General features: G+C 44.8%; 1 protein-coding gene across 5 annotated transcripts in view; it reads right to left on the bottom strand.

Annotated features, from left to right (window-relative positions):
- Window positions 1-21,432, bottom strand: part of GRIA4 (glutamate ionotropic receptor AMPA type subunit 4) — a 491,449-nt gene that overhangs the window by 150,626 nt on the left and 319,391 nt on the right. For all 5 annotated transcript variants that reach the window (XM_069759215.1, XM_069759217.1, XM_069759214.1 and 2 more), the window contains exon 7: window positions 654-821. In XM_069759215.1, the coding sequence (XP_069615316.1) occupies window positions 654-821 (168 nt within the window). The remainder of the gene's footprint in view (window positions 1-653; window positions 822-21,432) is intronic.

Here is a 21,432-nt window from a genome sequence, read left to right as displayed (position 1 = left end):
GAAGAGAAACAATGATACCAAGCACCAGCCTCTTTTAAAGTGTCCAGTGATGTCATTATTACTTAATCATGACTGATTAATCGCCAGCCCTGTCCTCATCAACACCCACACCTGTGTTAATGGATCAATCACTAAAACGATGTTAGCTGCTCCTTTTAAGGCAGGACTGCAATGATGTTGAAATGTGTTTTGGGGGTTAAAGTTCATTTTCTGGGCAAATATTGGCTTTGCAAGTACAGTAATTGCTGTTAAGCTGATCACTCTGACATTCAGGAGTATATGCAAATTGCCATTAGAAAAAATGAAGCAGTAGACTTTGGAAAAATTAATATTTGTCTCATTCTCAAAATTTTTGGCCATGACTGTAGCATAGGGTTTAGGAGTAAAGGGCACAAAATATGGTAATGATGTATTTTACAAAAATTCATACAATTGCAAAGCCTGGAGGATAGTAAAAAGAAAAATGAATTCACTTTAACTGATTCCTACAGGGATATAATTGGTAACTGTGTAAGAAATGGTTGTCCATATTTCTTATGCTTAGACGTTTCTTTTAATATCAGATACGGTAAAGAATGACATTAAAAAAGGTCACAGAAAAAAAGTTAGACTTAAACAATTTTTGGTCCTAGCTGTAACACATCGGTAATTACCTGTTTTAAAGTTCTCTCCATATCAATTCCTTGGCCCCAGGGAGCAGCTGGATTTGCCAGACAATCGCCTGCATTTCCTCTTCTTGAAAGATCGATTTTTTGTCTTCGCAAGTTACGGAAAGCTTCTGCCATCACCAGAACGCCATCATAAGTCAGGGCGGAGGTGTACTGAAATAGGGAAAAATAACTTAGGGCACATAATACAAAGACTTAGCTATAGTTTATCTACATATTACTACATAGATATCAAAGACAAATTCTATCATGTTACATTTTTGCAATCATAATTTCCGCCCAGGTTCTTTGGTTTTCGCCCGTACTGCCCATACTCATTAAAGGAAACCTGACAGCTAATATATACTGCCTTCTCCGATCCACAGGCAGCACGTATCAGGCACTGGCTGCACGATTTCAGACATATATGTTTAACTCTGAACGCCACAGTGGAATGTCACATTGGTGAAAGTGGGGAAAATAAACTATGCGACCTACTGATGTACTAGTGATGTCATTCGGTGCTTGAAGATGCGGTTCTTTACACCATCCCAGTGCGACAAGGTGTTCCTAAATCAGGATGCTTCCCAATTCTAGTGTTTCAACAGGGGTCATAGTTTACATCGGTACCAATGACAAAGTTAGAGGGAGGTGGAAAGTCCTTAAAAATGATTACAGGGAACTAGGAGAGAAGTTGAAGGCCAGGACCTCTAAGGTGGTGTTTTCAGAAATACTGCCAGTGGCACGAGCGACACTAGAAACACTGGGGGAGCATCAGGAGAAAAATAAGTTGCTTAGAAATTGGTGCAGGAAGGAAGGGTTTGGGTTCATGGAGAACCGGGCCAATTTCTCTGTCGGCTGGCTCTACGGTAGGGACAGATTGCACCTCAATTGGGAGGGTGCAGCTTTGCTTGGGGGAAAAATGGTAAGATGGATGGAGGAGAATCGAAACTAGGATCTGGAGGGAGGGAAGGTAGTTCTGCTAAAAATAGGATAGATAGAGTAGACAGAGAGAGTGAGACGGTATGGGTCAATGAGGATTTAGCGGGGGCTGGGACATGCAAGGAACATAGCAAGCTGAGGAGGTGTAATAAATGTGTTAATAGTATTAAATGTCTCCTGGCAAATGCAAGAAGCCTTAAAAACAAAATGAATTAATTGGAGACCTTTATGTCCACCACAGAATACGATGTGGTTGGCATTACGGAAACCTGGCTGGAGGAAAGCCATAACTGAGTGCCCAAAATAGAGGGTAACACTATATTTATAAAGGACAGAAAAGACAAAAAAGGTGGAGGGGTGTGGTTTTTTTAATCAAAATTTAACTTAAAGGGAACCTGTCACCCCAGGGCATTTTTAAGTAAAAGATCCACCTTCAGCAACACTAAGGCTGCATTCTGTGAAGGTGGCTCTTACGCTTAGAATCCCTAGGAACACTGAAATAATCACTTTTATAAATGGCCTGCCATACCTCTATTGAGCCCGATGTCTGTACGCCTGTTCCTGTTACATGCCCGGTGCATGCGCTCTGCCAACACTTCTCAGGCATGCGCCATGCACGCTGCCCGTTAACTTACATCTGGTGAGAAATGTTGGCAGAGCGCAGGCACCGGGCATGTAACAGAAACAGGAGGCGGAACACAGATGCAAGAGGAGGAGGATGATTGACGGCTCGGCAACGGTTGACATTGGGGGAGAAGACATACCTCCGGGACTCAATAAAGGTATGGCAGGCCATTTATAAAAGTGATTATTTCAGCATTCCTAGGGATTCTAAGCATAAGAGCCACCTTCACAGAATGCAGCCTTAGTGCTGCTGAAGGTGGCTCTTTTACTTAAAAACGCCCTGGGGGGTGACAGGTTCCCTATAAAGGGAACCTGTCACGTGAATTTGGCAGGACCAGTTTTCGGGTGTTTGATTCACCCTTTCCATACCCGCTTTCTGCATGCTGGCTGCAATATTGGATTGAAGTTCATTCTCTGTCCTCCGTAGTACACGCCTGCGCAAGGCAATCTTGCCTTGCGCAGGCGTGTACTACAGAGGACAGAGAATGAATTTCAATCCAATATTGCGGCCAGCATGCAGCCAGCGGGTAAGGAAAGGGTGAATCAAACACCTGAAAACTCCGCCCATATGACCGAAAACCGGTCCAGCCAAATTCAGGTGACAGGTTCCCTTTAAGACCTACACTACTGTTGTGAATTCAGCTTTTGGGCTCCCTCCGGTGGTTGTAGAGGGTAATGCAGTTGTGCCTGGATTACAGGAGTGGACATGTGTATCTACTAATTGCAGGACTGACTGGGGTATATAGCTTTGCTGGATCCTTTAGTCAGTGCCAGTTGTCCATTGTTCTGGAAGGATTCTCTTCCCTGCTGGTCTCTCCAGTTTGCTGTGTTTTTCTACAAAGATAAGTCCTGGCTTTGTTTTTGCTGTCCACCTGCAGTGGACCTTATAGTTCTGTGCATTTTCATGTTTTTGTCCTGTCCAGCTTGGTCTGTGAAGGATTTTTTGCAGCCTAGCTATTTCTCTGGAGATGCAGATATACCCCCCATGTCTTTAGTCAGATGTGGTGATCCGTATTTTCTGCGGTGGATATTTTCTAGTGTTTTTATACTGACCGCATAGTACTCTGTTCTATTCATTCTTTTTAGCTCGTATGGCCTCCTATGCTAAATTCTGATTTCATATCTGCGTATGTTATTTCCCTCTCCTCTCACAGTCAATATTTGTGGGGGGCTATCTATCCTTTGGGGATTTTCTCTGAGGCAAGATAGGTTTCCTGTTTCTGTCTTTAGGGGTAGTTAGATCTTAGGCTGTGCCGAGGGGTCTAGGGAGTGTTAGGTACCCCCCACGGCTACTTCTAGTTGCGCTGCTAGGTTCAGGGTTTGCGGTCAGTACAGGGACCACCTTCTCCAGAGTACGTCTCATGCTGCTCCAAGGCCACCAGATCATAACACACTACCTTTCCAAAGTTTAGGGTCACCCAGACAATTTTGTTTTTTCCATGATAAATCATACTTTTATTAATCAAATGAGTTGCCAAATTAATTGAAAATCTAGTCTAGACATTGACAAGGTTCAAAAAAATTTTTTTTAATTGAAATAATAATTTTCTTCTTTAAACTTTGCTTTTGTCAAAGAATGCTCCCTTTGCAGCAAATCCAGCATTGCAGACCTTTGGCATTCTAGCAGTTAATTTGCTGAGGTAATCTGGAGAATTTCCCCCCCATGCTTCCAGAAGCCCCTCCCACAAGTTGGTTGGCTTGATGGGCACTTTTTGCGTACCATACAGTCAAGCTGCTCCCACAACAGCTCAATGGGGTTGAGATCTGGTGACTGCACTGGCCACTTCATTACCGATAGAATACCAGCTGCCTGCTTCTTCCCTAAATAGTTCTTGCATAATTTGGAGGTGTGCTTTGGGTCATTGTCTTGTGGGATGAAATTGGCTCCAATCAAGTGCTGTCCACAGGGTATGACATGGCGTTGCAAAATGGAGTGATAGCCTTCCTTATTCAAAATCCCTTTACCTTGCACAAATCTCCCACTTTACCAGCACCAAAGCAACCCCAGACCATCACATTACCTCCACCATGCTTGACAGATGGCATCAGGCACTCTTACAGCATCTTTTCTTTTGTTCTGCGTCTCACAAATGTTCTTCTGTGGGATCCAAACACCTCAAACTTGGATTTGTTTGTCCATAACACTTTTTTTCCAATGTTCCTCTGTCCAATGTCTGTGTTTTTTTGCCAATATTAATCTTTTCCTTTTATTAGCCAGTCTCAGATATGGCTTTTTCTTTGCCACTCTGCCCTGAAGGCAGAACATCCCGGAGTCGCCTCTCATTTTGAGAGTTTAATGGAATCAACAAATGTAATGCTCTCAACTAGCTCAAAGGAAGGTCAGGTTTATAGCTTCTCTAATCAGCCAATCTGTTTTCAGCTGTGCTAACATACTTGCACAAGGGTTTTCAAGGGTATTCTAACCATCCATTTGCCTTCTTACACAGTTAGCAAACACAAAGTACCATAAGAACACTGGAGTGATGGTTGTTGGAAATGGGCCTCTATACACCTATGAAGATATTGCATTACAAACCAGACGTTTGCAGCTAGAATAGTCATTTACCACATTAACAATGTATGCAGTGTATTTCTGAATCATTTAATGTTAGCTTCATTGGAAAAAAAACTGCTTTTCTTTCAAAAATAAGGACATTTCTAAGTGACCCTAAACTTTTGAATGGTAGTGTATGACAACAACAGGGGGAGCTGTGACAATGTAGAGTCAGTATGGTTAAATGTACATGGGGATGGCAATAATGGAAAACTGCCAATTGGAGTTTGCTACAAGCCTCCTAATATTGCTGAATAGGTAAAGGAAAAAATGCTGCAACAAATTAAAAAGGCAGCATATAATAATAGGGTTCTTATTATGGGGGATTTTAACTATCCAGACATTCAATGGAACATACAATCTTCTGGTTGTGCTAAAAGCAGCAATGTCTTATCCACAATTCATGGCAATTATCTCTCACAGCTGGTAGATGAACCAACCAGGGGAGGTAATTTGCTGCATCTGGTTCTGTCAAACAGACCAGATACAATGTCAGATCTAAAGGTCAGGGAGAATTTGGGATGCACCAACCATAATATGGTAAGTTTCAAAGGGGAAATGCAAAAGCCTGGAACTTTTTGAAAACTGATTTCAACAAATTAAGGGAAGAGCTTAATCGTGTAGACAGAGACCATGTCATGGCAACTAGGGATACCGAACAAAAATGGGGCATGTTTATTGATATACTACTAGAATCCTGTAGAAAACTTATATCCTCTGGTAATAAAATGTCCAGGAATAAAAAGAAACCATTATGGATAAATAAGATAGTACAAAGTTTAATAAGACTAAAACAAAGGGCGTTTAAGATCTTAAAGGCCGGAAATATAGAAAGAGTATTTCATGAGTATAAAGATTTAAATAAGAAATGTAAAAAATAAATCAAGCTAGCAAAGTTTTCTACAGAGATAAAAATCACCAGCAACATTAACATAAATCCCCCGAAATGTTATAAATACATCAATGCCAAAAAGAGAACTCAGATGGTATTAGCCCCTGAAAAGACGATAATAACAAGATAATTATGGAGGACAAAGAAAAGGCTGAGATACTAAACAGGCACTTTTCAGTTTTCACCAATGTTCACCAATGACCTGTCTGTTCCAGTGATCTTTCAACACGGCAAAAATCAAAGTTCACCATCTGATATAACGAGTTTAACACAAAAAGAAGTATGCCTGCGTCTGAGCAAATTGAACATTGACAAATCCCCGGCCTAGATGGCATTCATCCAGAAATACTGAGGGAATTGAGCTCAGTAATTGACGGACGAGTGCTATGCGATTTGCTATGCATTCGTCCGTATTCAACGGTAGTTTGACTCCGGCCTTACAAGTAAGCTGAGCAGTAGTACTCACTGTCAAATAGCAGCTGCAAAAGGAAACCATATTTTAGGGTGTATAAAAAGAAAGATAAAATCCTGCAATCCCAACGTATTGTTACCCCTCTATGAATTACTTGTGTAAATGTAGAATATGGGATCTAATTTTGGGCTCCACATTTTAAAAAGGATTTTTAGAAGTTAGAGTCAGTTCAAAGATTATTACAAGAGATGGAGGCCTCTCATATGATGGCAGGTTGGAAATGTTGGGCTTGTTTAGCTTAGAAAAAAGATGCCTCAGAGGAGATCTTATTTACATGTATAAATATATGTGTTGTCAGTGCAAAGGACAGGCCCATGACTTATTCCTTCCAAGGACCATACTAAGGACCAGGGGGTACTCATTATGGGTAGATGAAGGGCGATTCTGACTCATTATGGGTGGAAGAAGGGTGATTCTGCCATCTAAACAGGAAAGGGTTCTTTACAGTTAGAGCAGTCAGACTGTGGAATGCCGACCACAAGAGGTAGTAATGGCCGACACTATAATAGCAGTGAAGAAAGGGCCGGATGATTTTCTCAGTACACATAACATTGTGGGTTATAGTTACATTAGTGACAGAATGTACAATTGGTGGAGAAAGGTTGAACTTGATGGACCTGGGTCGTTTTTTCAACCTATGTAACTATGTAACTGTAAGAAGATGGCGAGGACCCTCATCTGCCCCCTCTACCTTGTCTCATGTGGTGCCCGGATGGTCTATCTGTATGTTCTTATATTGTCCTGTAATGTATTATGTCTGTTATTGTATTGCTGCGTTATCAGTGCTATGTGTAATGTTCCTTTGGTTCTATATTGTGTAAACTGTATGTTGAAGTCAGGGATAGCAAGAGTTAATTCGGTGGGCTGGACTTGCAGCCTCAAAGGGACCTGTCTCCGCAGCACAGCCCGGGCAGGTTTCACCCGGCAGGACGTGCTCCACTGCTGGGAGCAGAATACACCCCTGGAGGGGAGAAAGGAAAGCCACCGGACTGCCAGGCAGTAGGAACGGACACTAGGACTGAGGAAGTGCCTCACAAGAGACTTTTTGCTCCTGGAAGCCGACTGGGAGCCATTGCCTTTGCTGCTGCAGCCATTGCTGTGAATAGGGACAGTTCAGGATATGTACTTTCTTCTCTGCCTCACCTTTATTAAAACCAGTTGCTACTGTTGGGCCCTAAAGAGTGTGACGCGTGGTGTATCAGTTCCAGCATGGAGAGCAGCCATACATCTGAGGCAACCCACTGTGACTCGGGGCTGGGACTAGAACTGTCTATTCATGTGCATGTGCTCACTGGCTGTCACCTAGTGAACTCGCCCATGACTACCACCCCGTGCCACCTTGTTACATAACCTCTCTACGTGCCAGCAGGCCTCAAAATAGACGGGGCAGAGCAGGACCTCAACCTGACTGTTTCATATCTGCCTGTGAAACACTATATGGAAAAGATATACAGCCACAAAGGGGAACCGATGACCATATATGTGCAATGTACAAGGAAATAATGCTGCCAAGTAGTCCAACCTCGCCCTCACCACTGATTGGCAGTTTTCTGCCTATGCACAATGTATACAAAAACCTTCCCATTAGTGGTGAGGGCGGGGTCACACTGAGCTCAGTATTCAGAGAACTGCTAGATCTGCAGCAGATAAAACAGTGATTTTATCAAAGTAACACATCGCTGGAATTAGGGTCTTTGACCCTATACCATGCTGCTCTCCAATGGGGAAGCCAAAACCTTTTGACAGATTCTCTTTAAAGATTTTGCTTTTAGAGCCAGGATAGTGAAATTTCCCTATTAGAAAATAGTCCTACTTTAATTACTATATGACTTACTGTTAGAAATCCACATTATTTCATCTAATCGCAGCAATGATATATATATATATATATATATATATAATAAAAACAAAATGGTATCTTGAGATTGGTTTGCGAAGAACAAGCCAGAAAAAGAGGTCAAAAAGCCCATTATATTTGATGATATAATGCAGGGCATGATGAAGTAGACTCGGCTCTGGTGAACCTCCGAGATGTACGCTGTAATTTGACCAATTCCTTTCTGTAAGGCGATAAAATACATCCAGTCGCTCACAAAGCAGCTCTGAGGTCAACGCTGTAACTGAATATCTGAACTAGGTCAACAATGAATGAGTTGATAACACCAGAGCGAGAAATGTGGCTTCCAACTAACGTATTTCTGGTCATGAAGGAAGTATGGAGGTTTTCTAATAAATAATCAATGTTTGGGTCAAGCTGAATTCATGACCTCCTGATTTAAAACCCATGAACTGAGTGAGGGATTATAAGCAAGACTGGGAATTTTAAGCACAAGATATATTGTGAAAGAATATAGGTCCAGGGATGGAAATAAGAAAAATGAATAATGTCTACCTGGGTTAACAGACTTAAAGGGGCTTACCAGGACGTTCATATTTATGACCTACCCTTAGGATGGGTCATCACTATCAGATCCAACTCCAGGTATTCCACGATCGGCTAATTAAAGGGGCCAGAGTTCCATCAGAAGTGGCACAGCTCAATACATCATGTAGTGGCTGTAAGTGGTACTGCAAGCGCTCTCATTCATATGCATGCAAGTTCATGACGACTTCCAATATCTCGCAACCCCTTAAATTATGTGATAAGTGGTGTTAGGGTTGGCGGAACGCACCAAATATATAGTTTATTAGATGGAATTGGTGCGTTCGCAACCCGGGATCCACCGTGCAGGAAAGTACCTGCTGCTAAGTAAGACGGACTATATGGCGGTACTATAAGTATACATACAAGGGTTAACTTCACCCTGCGTGAAGGAAGCGATCCTGTTGCGTCACAGGACCGCGGTACCGCACATAGAGCGCAAGCAATAAGTCAGCGAACACAACCCCAACTAGGATTGAAGTCCGATTAGACCACTGCTGGCACAACACCGCAACTGGGTGTGTAAGGAAACTATTGAAATAGTAAATAAAGGCACGAGAGTGCGTGCGGTGCCGCACTGACGGACGCCACTAACCACCCAGGCTTGGGTAAGGAAAGCGCAGAGGAAGCGCACGGCGCCGTACTGGCGGACACAGCAACTGGACGCTGTGATGTGTGTTACGTGCTGTTGGATAAGTCGGGCGCTAGATAGCAAACATACACCTTCCGCGAACAGACATTCAATAGGGAGGGTTATTTAAAGAGCGACTTTCACTCACAACACACACACATATTTACAAGACAATACTAGCGCATGGCCGTGCGGTCATGCGCAGTTTATATAGTTGCAGCACAGGAAGCTGCTACTGAAGTTTTTGCCCTTTCAGGACCTTCCAGAAGGACCAATGGAAAGTGCTGCAGTACCTGAGCATGTTTTGCCCTTTCAGGACCTTCCAGGAGGACCAATGGAATGTACTGCAGCACCTGAGCATGTGACCGAACATGTGGCCCTCGACCTCCAATGGGAGACCCTGCCCTGGGCATGCTCAGTGTGAGTAAACAAGGACTTAGTCCCAGAGAGGCTCGCTCGCCGCAGATCAGTGCAGGGTACCATAGGAAAGCCAGAAAAGGCAGTAGTGACCCTATGCACCGAATCAGCCTCAGCGAGACGCTGGGAGCGACGTCTCCGCTGAGCAGAGCCCACTGCGGCCGATACCGAATGGGAGACCGCAGCAGACACAGATCGAGATTCCCCCTGTGCAGCAGAGGAAACTCGACTCCTAACAAGTGGTAATGCTGAGAGTAGAAACTCCCACTATCTGATGTTAGAGGATACCAATATTAAAATAAAAAAAAAAAAAACTCTTTGGAGGAATATTCCAGAAACAAAAAGTTTTACACTATATAGTATTTCTGTGTCTTGCTCCACCACCTCTGATGTTACACATGTAGGTCCCGCTCGACAGCTCTTTTGGGAACAGAAAAATAAGATCTCGCGACTCCTGGATGAATTGTAAATTTACTGCGAGCGACATCCTGTTGGATCCTTGCAAAGCTGTTCTATTGGCCATGATGCTAAGCCATAACATCAGATGGAACATCAAGGGGCAGGAATCAGACGTTGATAGGTCATGACCCGCAGGAAAGGGGACCTGGCTATGCTAATAAAATATCTCATAGCTCGGGAAAGTTTGAAAAGATTGAAAAGTTCACAAATATGTAGGTCATATAGACCACCAAGGCCATAAGAATGGAATCATAGTCTGGATATAATGAATTTTAAGTCACTGGTGTAAGGCTGGTTTCACATTTACGGTTGTGTCCGCAGCGTTTCTACCGCATATATCCGCATGCGTTATGTATTCCTATATTTAACATTAGGGACGCATGCGTTTTTGATTGTTCGCGTTTTGCCGCGTTTGACGACGCATGCGTCGTTTCGTCGTTTGCGGCTTGGCGCGGGAATGCAACATGTAATAATTTTTAGAGGCGTCAATTTGCTGCCTGGAAATGCATGCGGTCGATTGTGCAAGGATTGCAACAAAAAAACGCATTGCTGTCTATATGAACGCATGCGTTCACAAGCACATGCGTTTGGTTGCGTTCGTGAACGCATGCGTTTTTCAAGAGAAAAACATGTCTAGACACTGATAAGCCACCCCCCACATAGTAGGTGATAAAGGGAGGTAGTGGACATTTGCAGGTCACTACTCAGTGACACTGAAGCAGATGAGACACAGGCTACATCTTGGAGGAAAACAAGACACTGAACAATGGGAGGATATCCTAGCCAATGCCTTTATTTTCTATTTTCTGTCTCTACATTTCCTAATTTCTTGCATTTCTTTCTTTCTACATGCATCAGAGAATGACCTCCTCATCTCCCTGGTCCAGGAGCGAGTCCCGTTGTGGGACACCCGGGATCCACTGCACTCAAACGTCACGATCCGGCGCTTATGGAATGAGGTGGCCAAAGAGATGTGGGATGGCTGGGACAACGCCCCGAGTCCAAAATGCATTTGGTAAGTATTGCACTGCAGTGTGAAGCAGCAGAGACCTTGGCCGTGCTCACTCGACTGTGTGTGATGAAAGAAACTCTCAGGAGTTTCTGTAATCACACACAGTTGTGTGAGCACGGCCAAAAGGCCTTTTTCTGACCACAATGTTTTTTTTTTAACAATGGGCAAAGTCAAAACATGTTGGCGTTCGATGAAGGACCGCTTCAAGTAGGACCTGCGTCAAGAGAGCCGTGTTCCCAGTGGTTCAGGAGCAAGGATCCAAAGATATAAATACCATCGTGTTCTGGCATTTTTAACCCCTTAATCCCATATGACGTACTATCCCGTCGAGGTGGGGTGGGCCTTAATTCCCACCGACGGGATAGTACGTCATAGCGATCGGCCGCGCTCACGGGGGGAGCACGGCCGATCGCGGCCGGGTGTCAGCTGCCTATCGCAGCTGACATTCGGCACTATGTGCCAGGAGTGGTCACGGACCGCTCCCGGCACATTAACCCCCGGCACACCGCGATCAAACATGATCGCGGTGTGCCGGCGGTACAGGGAAGCATCGCGCAGGGAGGGGGCTCCCTGCGGGCTTCCCTGAGACGATCGGTACAAGGTGATGTGCTCACCTTGTACCGAGCGTCTTCTCCCCGCAGTCCCCGGATCCAAAATGGCCGCAGGGCTGCATCCGGGTCCTGCAGGGAGTACTTCCGGGTCAGGAGCAGGCTGCAGCTGCAGCTCTGTAAGCCTGCAGCAATGAGTGAGATCGCCGATCTCACAGAGTGCTATGCAAACTGTGAGATCGGCGATCTATGTACTCAGGACAAATTGGACAACAACTTTTGGGGTCCAATTTATCCTGTTACCCTTGTGAAAATACAAAACTGGGGGCTAAAATATGATTTTTGTGAAAAAAATAATAATTTTTATTTTCACGGCTCTGCGATATAAACTGTAGTGAAACACTTAGGGGTTCAAAGTTCTTCCAACACATCTAGATAAGTTCCTTGGGGGGTCTAGTTTCCAATATGGGGTCATTTGTGGGGGGTTTCTACTGTTTGGGTACATCAGGGGCTCTGCAAATGCAACGTGACGCCTGCAGACCAATCCATCTAAGTCTGTATTCCAAATGGCGCTCCTTCCCTTCCGAGCTCTGCCATGCACCCAAACAGTGGTCCCCCCCCACATATGGGGTATCGGCGTACCCAGGACAAATTGGACAACAACTTTTGCGGTCCAATTTATCCTGTTACCCTTGTGAAAATACAAAACTGGGGGCTAAAAAATCATTTTTGTGAAAAAAAAAAAGAATTTTTATTTTCACGGCTCTGCGTTATAAACTGTAGTGAAACACTTGGGGGCTCAAAGCTCTCAAAACACATCTAGATAAGTTCCTTAGGGGATCTACTTTCCAAAATGGTGTCACTTGTGGGTGGTTTCAATGTTTAGGCACATCAGGGGCTCTCCAAACTCAACATGGCGTCCCATCTCAATTCCAGTCAATTTTGTATTGAAAAGTCAAATGGCGCTCCTTCCCTTCCGAGCTCTGCCATGCGCCCAAACAATGGTTTACACCCACATATGGGGTATCAGCATACTCAGGACAAATTGCACAACAACTTTTGTGGTCTAATTTCTTCTCTTACCCTTGGGAAAATAAAAAATTGGGGGTAAAAAGATCATTTTTGTGAAAAAATATGATTTTTTATTTTTACGGCTCTGCATTATAAACTTCTATGAAGCACTTGTTGGGTCAAAGTGCTCACCACACATCTAGATAAGTTCCTTAAGGGGTCTACTTTCCAAAATGGTGTCACTTGTGGGTGGTTTCAATGTTTAGGCACATCAGGGGCTCTCCAAACTCAACATGGCGTCCCATCTCAATTCCAGTCAATTTTGCATTGAAAAGTCAAATGGCGCTCCTTTCCTTCCGAGCTCTGCCATGTGCCCAAACAGTGGTTTATCCCCACATGTGGGGTATCAACTTACTCAGGACAAATTGTACAACAACTTTCAGGGTCCATTTTCTCCTGTTACCCTTGGTAAAATAAAACAAATTGGAGCTGAAATAAATTTTGTGTGAAAAAAAGTTAAATGTTCATTTTTATTTAAACATTCCAAAAATTCATGTAAAACACCTGAGGGGTTAATAAACTTCTTGAATGTGGTTTTGAGCACCTCCAGGGGTGCAGTTTTTAAAATGGTGTCACACTTGGGTATTTTCTATCATATAGACCCCTCAAAATGACTTCAAATGAGATGTGGTCCCTAGAAAAAAAATGGTGTTGTAAAAATGAGAAATTGCTGGTTAACTTTTAACCCTTATAACTCCCTAACAAAAAAAAATTTTGGTTCCAAAATTGTGCTGATGTAAAGTAGACATGTGGGAAATGTTACTTATTAAGTATTTTGTGTGACATATCTCTGTGATTTAAGGGCATAAAAATTCAAAGTTGGAAAATTGCGAAATTTTCAAAATTTTCGCCAAATTTCCATTTTTTTCTCAAATAAACGCAAGTTATATCGAATAAATTTTACCACTAACATGAAGTACAGTACGTCATGAGAAAACAGTGTCAGAATCACCAAGATCCGTTGAAGCGTTCCAGAGTTATAATCTCATAAAGGGACAGTGGTCAGAATTGTAAAAATTGGCCCGGTCATTAACGTGCAAACCACCCTCGGGACTTAAGGGGTTAAGACCGGTCCTTGCCCAGAGAACGTAAGTATTATTACGTGCATTAGGTTGTATTGCATTGCCATAATCTGTATTTTTATATTCCACAGGATTTTGCATCTGCTTAATTTTTGTTATTAATTTTCTTTTTCCTTTTTTCACAGCACATGGAGCACTACTGTTGGCCCAGGTTCTGGAGTGGTCCTTCATCTGACAGCCATGGACCCGTCCCAGCCATCCAGCAGCGCAGCAGCAAGTGGGCCTTCCACACTAACTGGAGACCAGGGAGCTGGTCCATCAGGTCTTCCCCTTTCGCAGTCCTCTTCCACGGCCCCCTTTTTTGGGGGGCTCCTCCCGGCAGCGGCAGAGGGCTTCGGACAGGTCACTCATGCCCGAGTTTTGCACTTGAGCTCGGTTTTACACGAAGCAATCAAGGCTTTGGGTGACCGAATGGATGTTTCACATAACCTCTTGAATGCACGTATCCAGGAGGTCACCAAAAGCCTTGACCAAGTGAAAGCCGACCTCCAGAGGCCAGCACATCATTTTTTTAACCAAATTGAGCAGGGCATGTCGGAACACCTTACTCCTGATCTCCAGCTGAGTGTCATGCAGGCCTGCAATGCTGCTTACATGTGTCAGGCAGGGAGATATGAGTAACTCTCACCGATGCTAACTCCTGGGGAAATAGTACCTGGAGATAGCCACAGACTCCCCGTAATGCAGGGCAAGCTAGACTGGAGAGAGACACTGCTTCAGTCCTGTCAGGACCTGAATCACCTGACTGGTGATGGGCGTAGTCTAAGCTCAGGGAGCTAGAAGCTGAAGGAAAACTCCTAGAAAGGTAACTACCAAACAGAGCTACCTAGGGGCACAGAGACGTAAACAGATCAGGCCGGGGTCAGAGCACGGGATAGCATAACGGTACCAAGGGACAAGACAAAAGGAGTGTAGGGGCCAAGCCGAGATCAATACCGAACGGGCAGAGAAAGTACAGAGAGGGAATCCAATACACAGTGTCCAGAGAACAGACCGAGTCAAAGAGCCAAGAAATCAAGCAAACCAGGTACACAGCGCGAAACACACTCAGGGGTCAACACACTTAGCCAAAGACGGAAGTATCACTGACAAAGAAAACTCCCAGATGGAGGCTATAAAAAGTCCACCCAGGATCAGTGTGAGGCTACAGGAGTTAACCCTAAAGGAACTGAAACAGACAAACCATGACAACATGCAGGCTATGCAGCAGAGTCGGTATTTCCAGCAGACAGCGTCGGCATATCCACCTGTGCCTTCACTGTCACGATTAACCTCAATGCCAACCTCTGCTGCATACCACTGCACGGTCACCTCAATTCCTACCACAGCCGGACACCACTACAGCACCACCACCATGCCGAGTGCAGTTGGACATCCCACCGCCACCACCATGACAACCGCTGCTCCTGCTTGGACCTCCTCCACTGACACCACGATGCAGCAGGACCCTGGCATGGCCTTCCGTACCGCCACCTCCATGATGCAGCAGGATCCTGGCATGGCCTTCCGCACCACCACCACCACGATGCAGCAGGACCCTGGCATGGCCTTCCGTACTGCCACCACCACGATGCAGCAGGATCCTGGCATGGCCTTCCGCACCACCATCACCACGATGCAGCAGGACCCTGGCATGGCCTTCCGTACCGCCACCACCACGATGCAGCAGGACCCTGGCATGGCCTTCCACTCTACAAGCGCTATGGACTCTGGCATGGCTGCACGCTCTACGAGCACTATGGACTCTGGCATGGCTGCACGCTCTACGAGCACTATGGACTCTGGCATGGCTGCACGCTCTACGAGCACTATGGACTCTGGTATGGCTGCATGCTCTACGAGCACTATGGACTCTGACACAGTGCAGCCGGACCCTGACAGGTCACCCACCACCACGCCACGCCATATGAGCCCACCAAGACCTCCCAGAACCCGGCAAAGCAAAAAAAAAACACACAAAAAAAATAGAGGACTCTTAGCATTCCTCCCCCTTCACCTCCCAATGTGTCTGTAATGTTAGGTTTGTCTCACCCTTCCAGTGCATCTCAAGCCTCTCATGTGCCCCTTCTCCTGTCACCTCTGCGTCGTCCACGGTTAGCCAGGCCTCAGTGTTTCACACACCCCGTTTACATCACTCTACCCCAAGCCGGCGCAGTTAAGTAAATTTTTTTGGTTGTTAAAAAATAAATACAATTTGATTTGCCCCAATTTTGTTTGGTTTATTGTGTCTATCACTGCCGGCAACACACACCGTGCGCCAAATAAGAAACTTCGCCACACACTTAATTTTTGGGCCACATCATATCTCCAGTAGTTATAAAAAAAAGACTGCAGCTTTGTGTGTCTTTAGTATAAAGATATGAGGTGGGCCAAAAAATAATAGATGTATTATCTCCTTAATCTCTTCATTCTGCTTAGTGTGTGACTAGTGTTGCAGTCTGAAGAGAAAATGGCGGAAATACAGTGCAGAACTCTACTGAACAGGTCAGGTGTCAAAAAACTCATTAGTTAGGACACCTGACCTGGTGAGTAGAGAACTGCTTTGCCTAACCTCCATTTTCTCTTCTGTGTACATAATTTATTAGGCTACGTTCACATTAGCGTTTTGCGTGTTTGCGTCGGGCGACGCAGCGGCGACGCATGCGTCATGCGCCCCTATATTTAACATGGGGGACGCATGGACATGCGTTGTGCGACGCATGCGTTTTTTTTCCGCAATCGTCGGGCGCAGAAAACGCAACAAGTTGCATTTTTCTTGCGTCCAAATTTCGGCAAAAAAGGACGCATGCGTCGCAAAACGCAGCGTTTTTTCGTGCGTTTTGGTGCGTTTTTATTTGCGTTGTGCGTTGCGTCGCCGACGCAGCGGCGCACAATGCAAATGTGAACGTAGCCTAACACACAAATTGAAGGGACAATGGTGGTCACACACGGCATATCTATGCTCACCTGCACAGGTGACAGAAATAGTGAATTCATGAGGCTGTTATATGTGCATCATGAATTCATTATTTCTGACACCTGACTTGATGAGTATAGATCTCTTTAATGTGACATTGTCTCTTCAGTCTGTGTCCAATGGATACTGCAGAACAGAATCGGGACGCAATGACGTCACCAAGCTTAAAGCAACATGGCTGCCATTACTAGCAGCATGTGGTCAGTGTTTTAAATCAGTATTTGTAAGCCAAAACAAGGAGTGGAACAATCAGAGGTAAATTATGATATTAACATAATAACTAGCACCTCTGCCTTTATCACCCACTCCAGGTTTTGGATTACAAATACTGCTAGTTTTAGGACAGCCTTGGTTTGTAGAGGAAAAACATAGGAGACACGGTCAACACAACCAAAACTAAAGTTTATTAATGATAAATATTATTATCATTTCAGAAAATTACTGGTACAGATCTAATTACAACAGGACATTTACACAACATTGTCCTGCCATGACACACGTCCAATATCTGAATCAAAAAAGGCAGCAAATTGGTCCCGCATGTTGGGAATCAGGCAGTGGGTGTGCAACTGGTTCATCCAGTTCAATGTTGGGTTGCTCCTTAGCCATTATATAATTGTGAAGAACCACACAGGCTTTGACCACCTCGTCGACTGTTTCCACTTTTAGATTTATGGCTGATGCAAGAATGCGCCATTTAGCGACCAGAATGCCAAAAGGTACACTCTACTGTTCTTCGGGCCCTGATCAGTCTGTAGTTAAAGATCCTTCTAGTGTGGTTCAAGTCCCAACTGGAATAGGGCTTCAGTAGGTTTTCACACATCTGAAAGGCCTCATCCCCAACCATAACAAATGGCATCGGTGGACCTTGAGTGTTGGGGAGAAGTTGTGGCGGGGGAAAATTGAAATTTTTGCCATACACACGGCGGCCCATATCCGAGTTCTTGAAAGTCTGGGAATCGTTGCCACGGCCAAAAGCTCCAATGTCCACGGTGATGAAGTGACAGTCCGCATCGGCTATTGCCATGAGCACAACAGAAAAATATTTTTTATAGTTGAAATACTCCGATCCTGTTCTGGCAGGTTTGATAATGCGGATGTGCTTTCCATCCACCGCTCCTAAACAGTTTGGGAAATCACACACACTCCAGAATTTTCAGCAATTTCAAGCCACACGTCTGCGGTGGGTAGGGGTATAAAGTCATTCCGGAGTACATTCCACAAAGCCCGGTGTTGTGAATTCTGTGGCAGAGTTCACTCCTGTGGTCACAAGTGGTACTTCGGCTGATTCTCTCTGGGAGCTTCCGTTTGTGGAGGAAAGTGGTACTGCTGCTGCTGAGTTTCCTCCCTCAGGTGATCTGGTGAGGTCGTTAGCTGCTTCTCTACTTAACTCCACCTGATGCTTTGATCCATGCTTCCTGTCAATGTTCCAGTGTTGGACTTGTGTTTCTCTGGATCATTCCTGTGGCCTGCTGCTCTGCATAGCTAAGTGCTTCTTTGCTATTTGTTGCTATTTTTTCTGTCCAGCTTGTCTATTTGTTTTGCTGGAAGCTCTGGGACGCAGAGGGTGTACCTCCGTGCCGTTAGTTCGGTACGGAGGGTCTTTTTGCCCCCTTTGCGTGGTTTTCTTTAGGGTTTTGTGTAGACCGCAAAGTTATCTTTCCTATCCTCGTTCTGTCTAGAATATCGGGCCTCACTTTGCTGAATCTATTTCATCCCTACGTTTGTCTTTTCATCTTACTCACAGTCATTATATGTGGGGGGCTGCCTTTTCCTTTGGGGTATTTCTCTGAGGCAAGGTAGGCTTATTTTTCTACTTCAGGCTAGTTAGTTTCTCAGGCTGTGCCGAGTTGCATAGGGAGCGTTAGGCGCAATCCACAGCTGCCTCTAGTTGTGTTTGGAGAGGATCAGGAATTGCGGTCTACAGAGTTTCCACGTCTCAGAGCTCGTTCTATTATTTTGGGCTATTGTCAGATCACTGTATGTGCTCTGATCGCTATGTACATTGTGTTACTGAATTGCCTGTCATAACAGTACAGGAAGCCCAAAGTACTAATGATTCTCAATAGAGGGAAAAAAGAAGTTCTGAGACCATTTTTTTTTCCTTTGCACTGTGATTTGTCTTTTTTTTCCCCTAGACATTTGGGTGGTTCAGGACACAGGTGTTACAATGGACATTAAAGGTCTGTCTTCATGTGTGGATCAGCTCACGGCAAGAGTTCAAGATATTCAAAATTTTGTGGTTCAGAATTCTTTGTTAGAACCGAGAATTCCTATTCCAGATTTGTTTTTTGGAGATAGAACTAAATTTCTGAGTTTCAAGAATAATTGTAAACTGTTTCTGGCTTTGAAACCTCGCTCCTCTGGTGACCCAGCGCAACAGGTTAGGATCGTCATTTCATTTTTGCGTGGCGACCCTCAGGACTGGGCATTTTCTCTTGCGTCAGGAGATCCTGCATTGAGTGATGTCGATGCGTTTTTCCTGGCGCTTGGATTGCTGTACGATGAGCCTAATTCAGTAGATCAGGCGGAAAAAAATTTGCTGGCTCTTTGTCAGGCTCAGGATGAGATAGAGCTATATTGCCAGAAATTTAGAAAATGGTCCGTGCTCACTCAATGGAATGAATCTGCGCTTGCAGCCATTTTCAGAAAGGGTCTTTCTGAAGCCATTAAGGATGTCATGGTGGGATTTCCTATGCCCGCTGGTTTGAATGAGTCTATGTCTTTGGCCATTCAGATCGGTCGACGCTTGCGTGAGCGTAAATCTGTGTACCATTTGGCGGTATTGCCTGAGATTAAACCTGAGCCTATGCAGTGCGATAGGACTATGACCAGAGTTGAACGGCAAGAACACAGACGTCTGAATGGGCTGTGTTTCTACTGTGGTGATTCCACTCATGCTATCTCTGATTGTCCTAAGCGCACTAAGCGGTTCGCTAGGTCTGCTGCCATTGGTACTGTACAGTCAAAATTTCTTCTGTCCGTTACCTTGATATGCTCCTTGTCATCGTATTCTGTCATGGCGTTTGTGGATTCAGGCGCTGCCCTGAATTTGATGGACTTGGATTATGCAAAACGTTGTGGGTTTTTATTGGAGCCCTTGCAGTGTCCTATTCCATTGAGAGGAATTGATGCTACACCTTTGGCCAAGAATAAGCCTCAATACTGGACCCAGCTGACCATGTGCATGGCTCCTGCACATCAGGAGGTTATTCGCTTTCTGGCGTTGCATAATCTGCATGATGTGGTCGTGTTGGGGTTGCCATGGCTACAAGCCCATAATCCAGTATTGGATTGGAATTCCATGTTGGTGTCCAGCTGGGGTTGTCAGGGGGTACATGGTGATGTTCCATTTCTGTCAATTTCGTCATCCACCCCTTCTGAGGTTCCAGAGTTCTTGTCTGATTACCGGGATGTATTTGATGAGCCCAAGTCCGATGCCCTGCGTCCGCATAGGGATTGTGATTGTGCTATCAATTTGATTCCTGGTAGTAAATTCCCAAAAGGTGGACTGTTTAATTTATCCGTGCCTGAGCACACCGCTATGCGCAGTTATGTGAAGGAATCCCTGGAGAAGGGGCATATTCGCCCGTCATCGTCGCCATTAGGAGCAGGGTTCTTTTTTGTAGCCAAGAAGGATGGTTCGCTGAGACCGTGTATAGATTACCGCCTTCTTAATAAGATCACTGTTAAATTTCAGTACCCCTTGCCATTGTTATCTGATTTGTTTGCTCGGATTAAGGGGGCTAGTTGGTTCACTAAGATAGATCTTCGTGGTGCGTATAATCTGGTGAGAATCAGGCAAGGCGATGAATGGAAAACTGCATTTAATACGCCCGAGGGTCATTTTGAGTATCTAGTGATGCCGTTCGGACTTGCCAATGCTCCATCAGTGTTTCAATCCTTTATGCATGACATCTTCCGTGAGTACCTGGATAAATTCCTGATTGTGTACTTGGATGACATTTTGATCTTCTCGGATGATTGGGAGTCTCATGTGAAGCAGGTCAGAACGGTTTTTCAGGTCCTGCGTGCTAATTCTTTGTTTGTGAAGGGATCAAAGTGTCTCTTTGGTGTGCAGAAGGTTTCATTTTTGGGGTTCATCTTTTCCCCTTCTACTATCGAGATGGATCTGGTTAAGGTCCAAGCCATCCATGATTGGACTCAGCCGACATCTCTGAAAAGTCTGCAAAAGTTCCTGGGCTTTGCTAATTTTTATCGCCGCTTCATCTGCAATTTTTCTAGTGTAGCCAAACCATTGACCGATTTGACCAAGAAGGGTGCTGATTTGGTCAATTGGTCTTCTGCTGCTGTGGAAGCTTTTCAAGAGTTGAAGCGTCGTTTTTCTTCTGCCCCTGTGTTGTGTCAACCAGATGTTTCTCTTCCGTTCCAGGTCGAGGTTGATGCTTCTGAGATTGGAGCAGGGGCTGTTTTGTCACAGAGAGGTTCTGGTGGCTCAGTGATGAAACCATGCGCTTTCTTTTCCAGGAAGTTTTCGCCTGCTGAGCGAAATTATGATGTGGGCAACCGAGAGTTGCTGGCCATGAAGTGGGCATTCGAGGAGTGGCGTCATTGGCTTGAAGGAGCTAAGCATGGCGTGGTGGTATTGACTGATCATAAGAACTTGACTTATCTCGAGTCTGCCAAGTGCTTGAATCCTAGACAAGCTCGTTGGTCGTTGTTTTTTGCCCGTTTTGACTTTG

This window comes from Ranitomeya imitator, chromosome 3, assembly GCF_032444005.1.
Source record: "Ranitomeya imitator isolate aRanImi1 chromosome 3, aRanImi1.pri, whole genome shotgun sequence".
NCBI lineage: Eukaryota > Metazoa > Chordata > Amphibia > Anura > Dendrobatidae > Ranitomeya > Ranitomeya imitator.
This window is presented reverse-complemented; position numbering and strand designations above follow the sequence as displayed.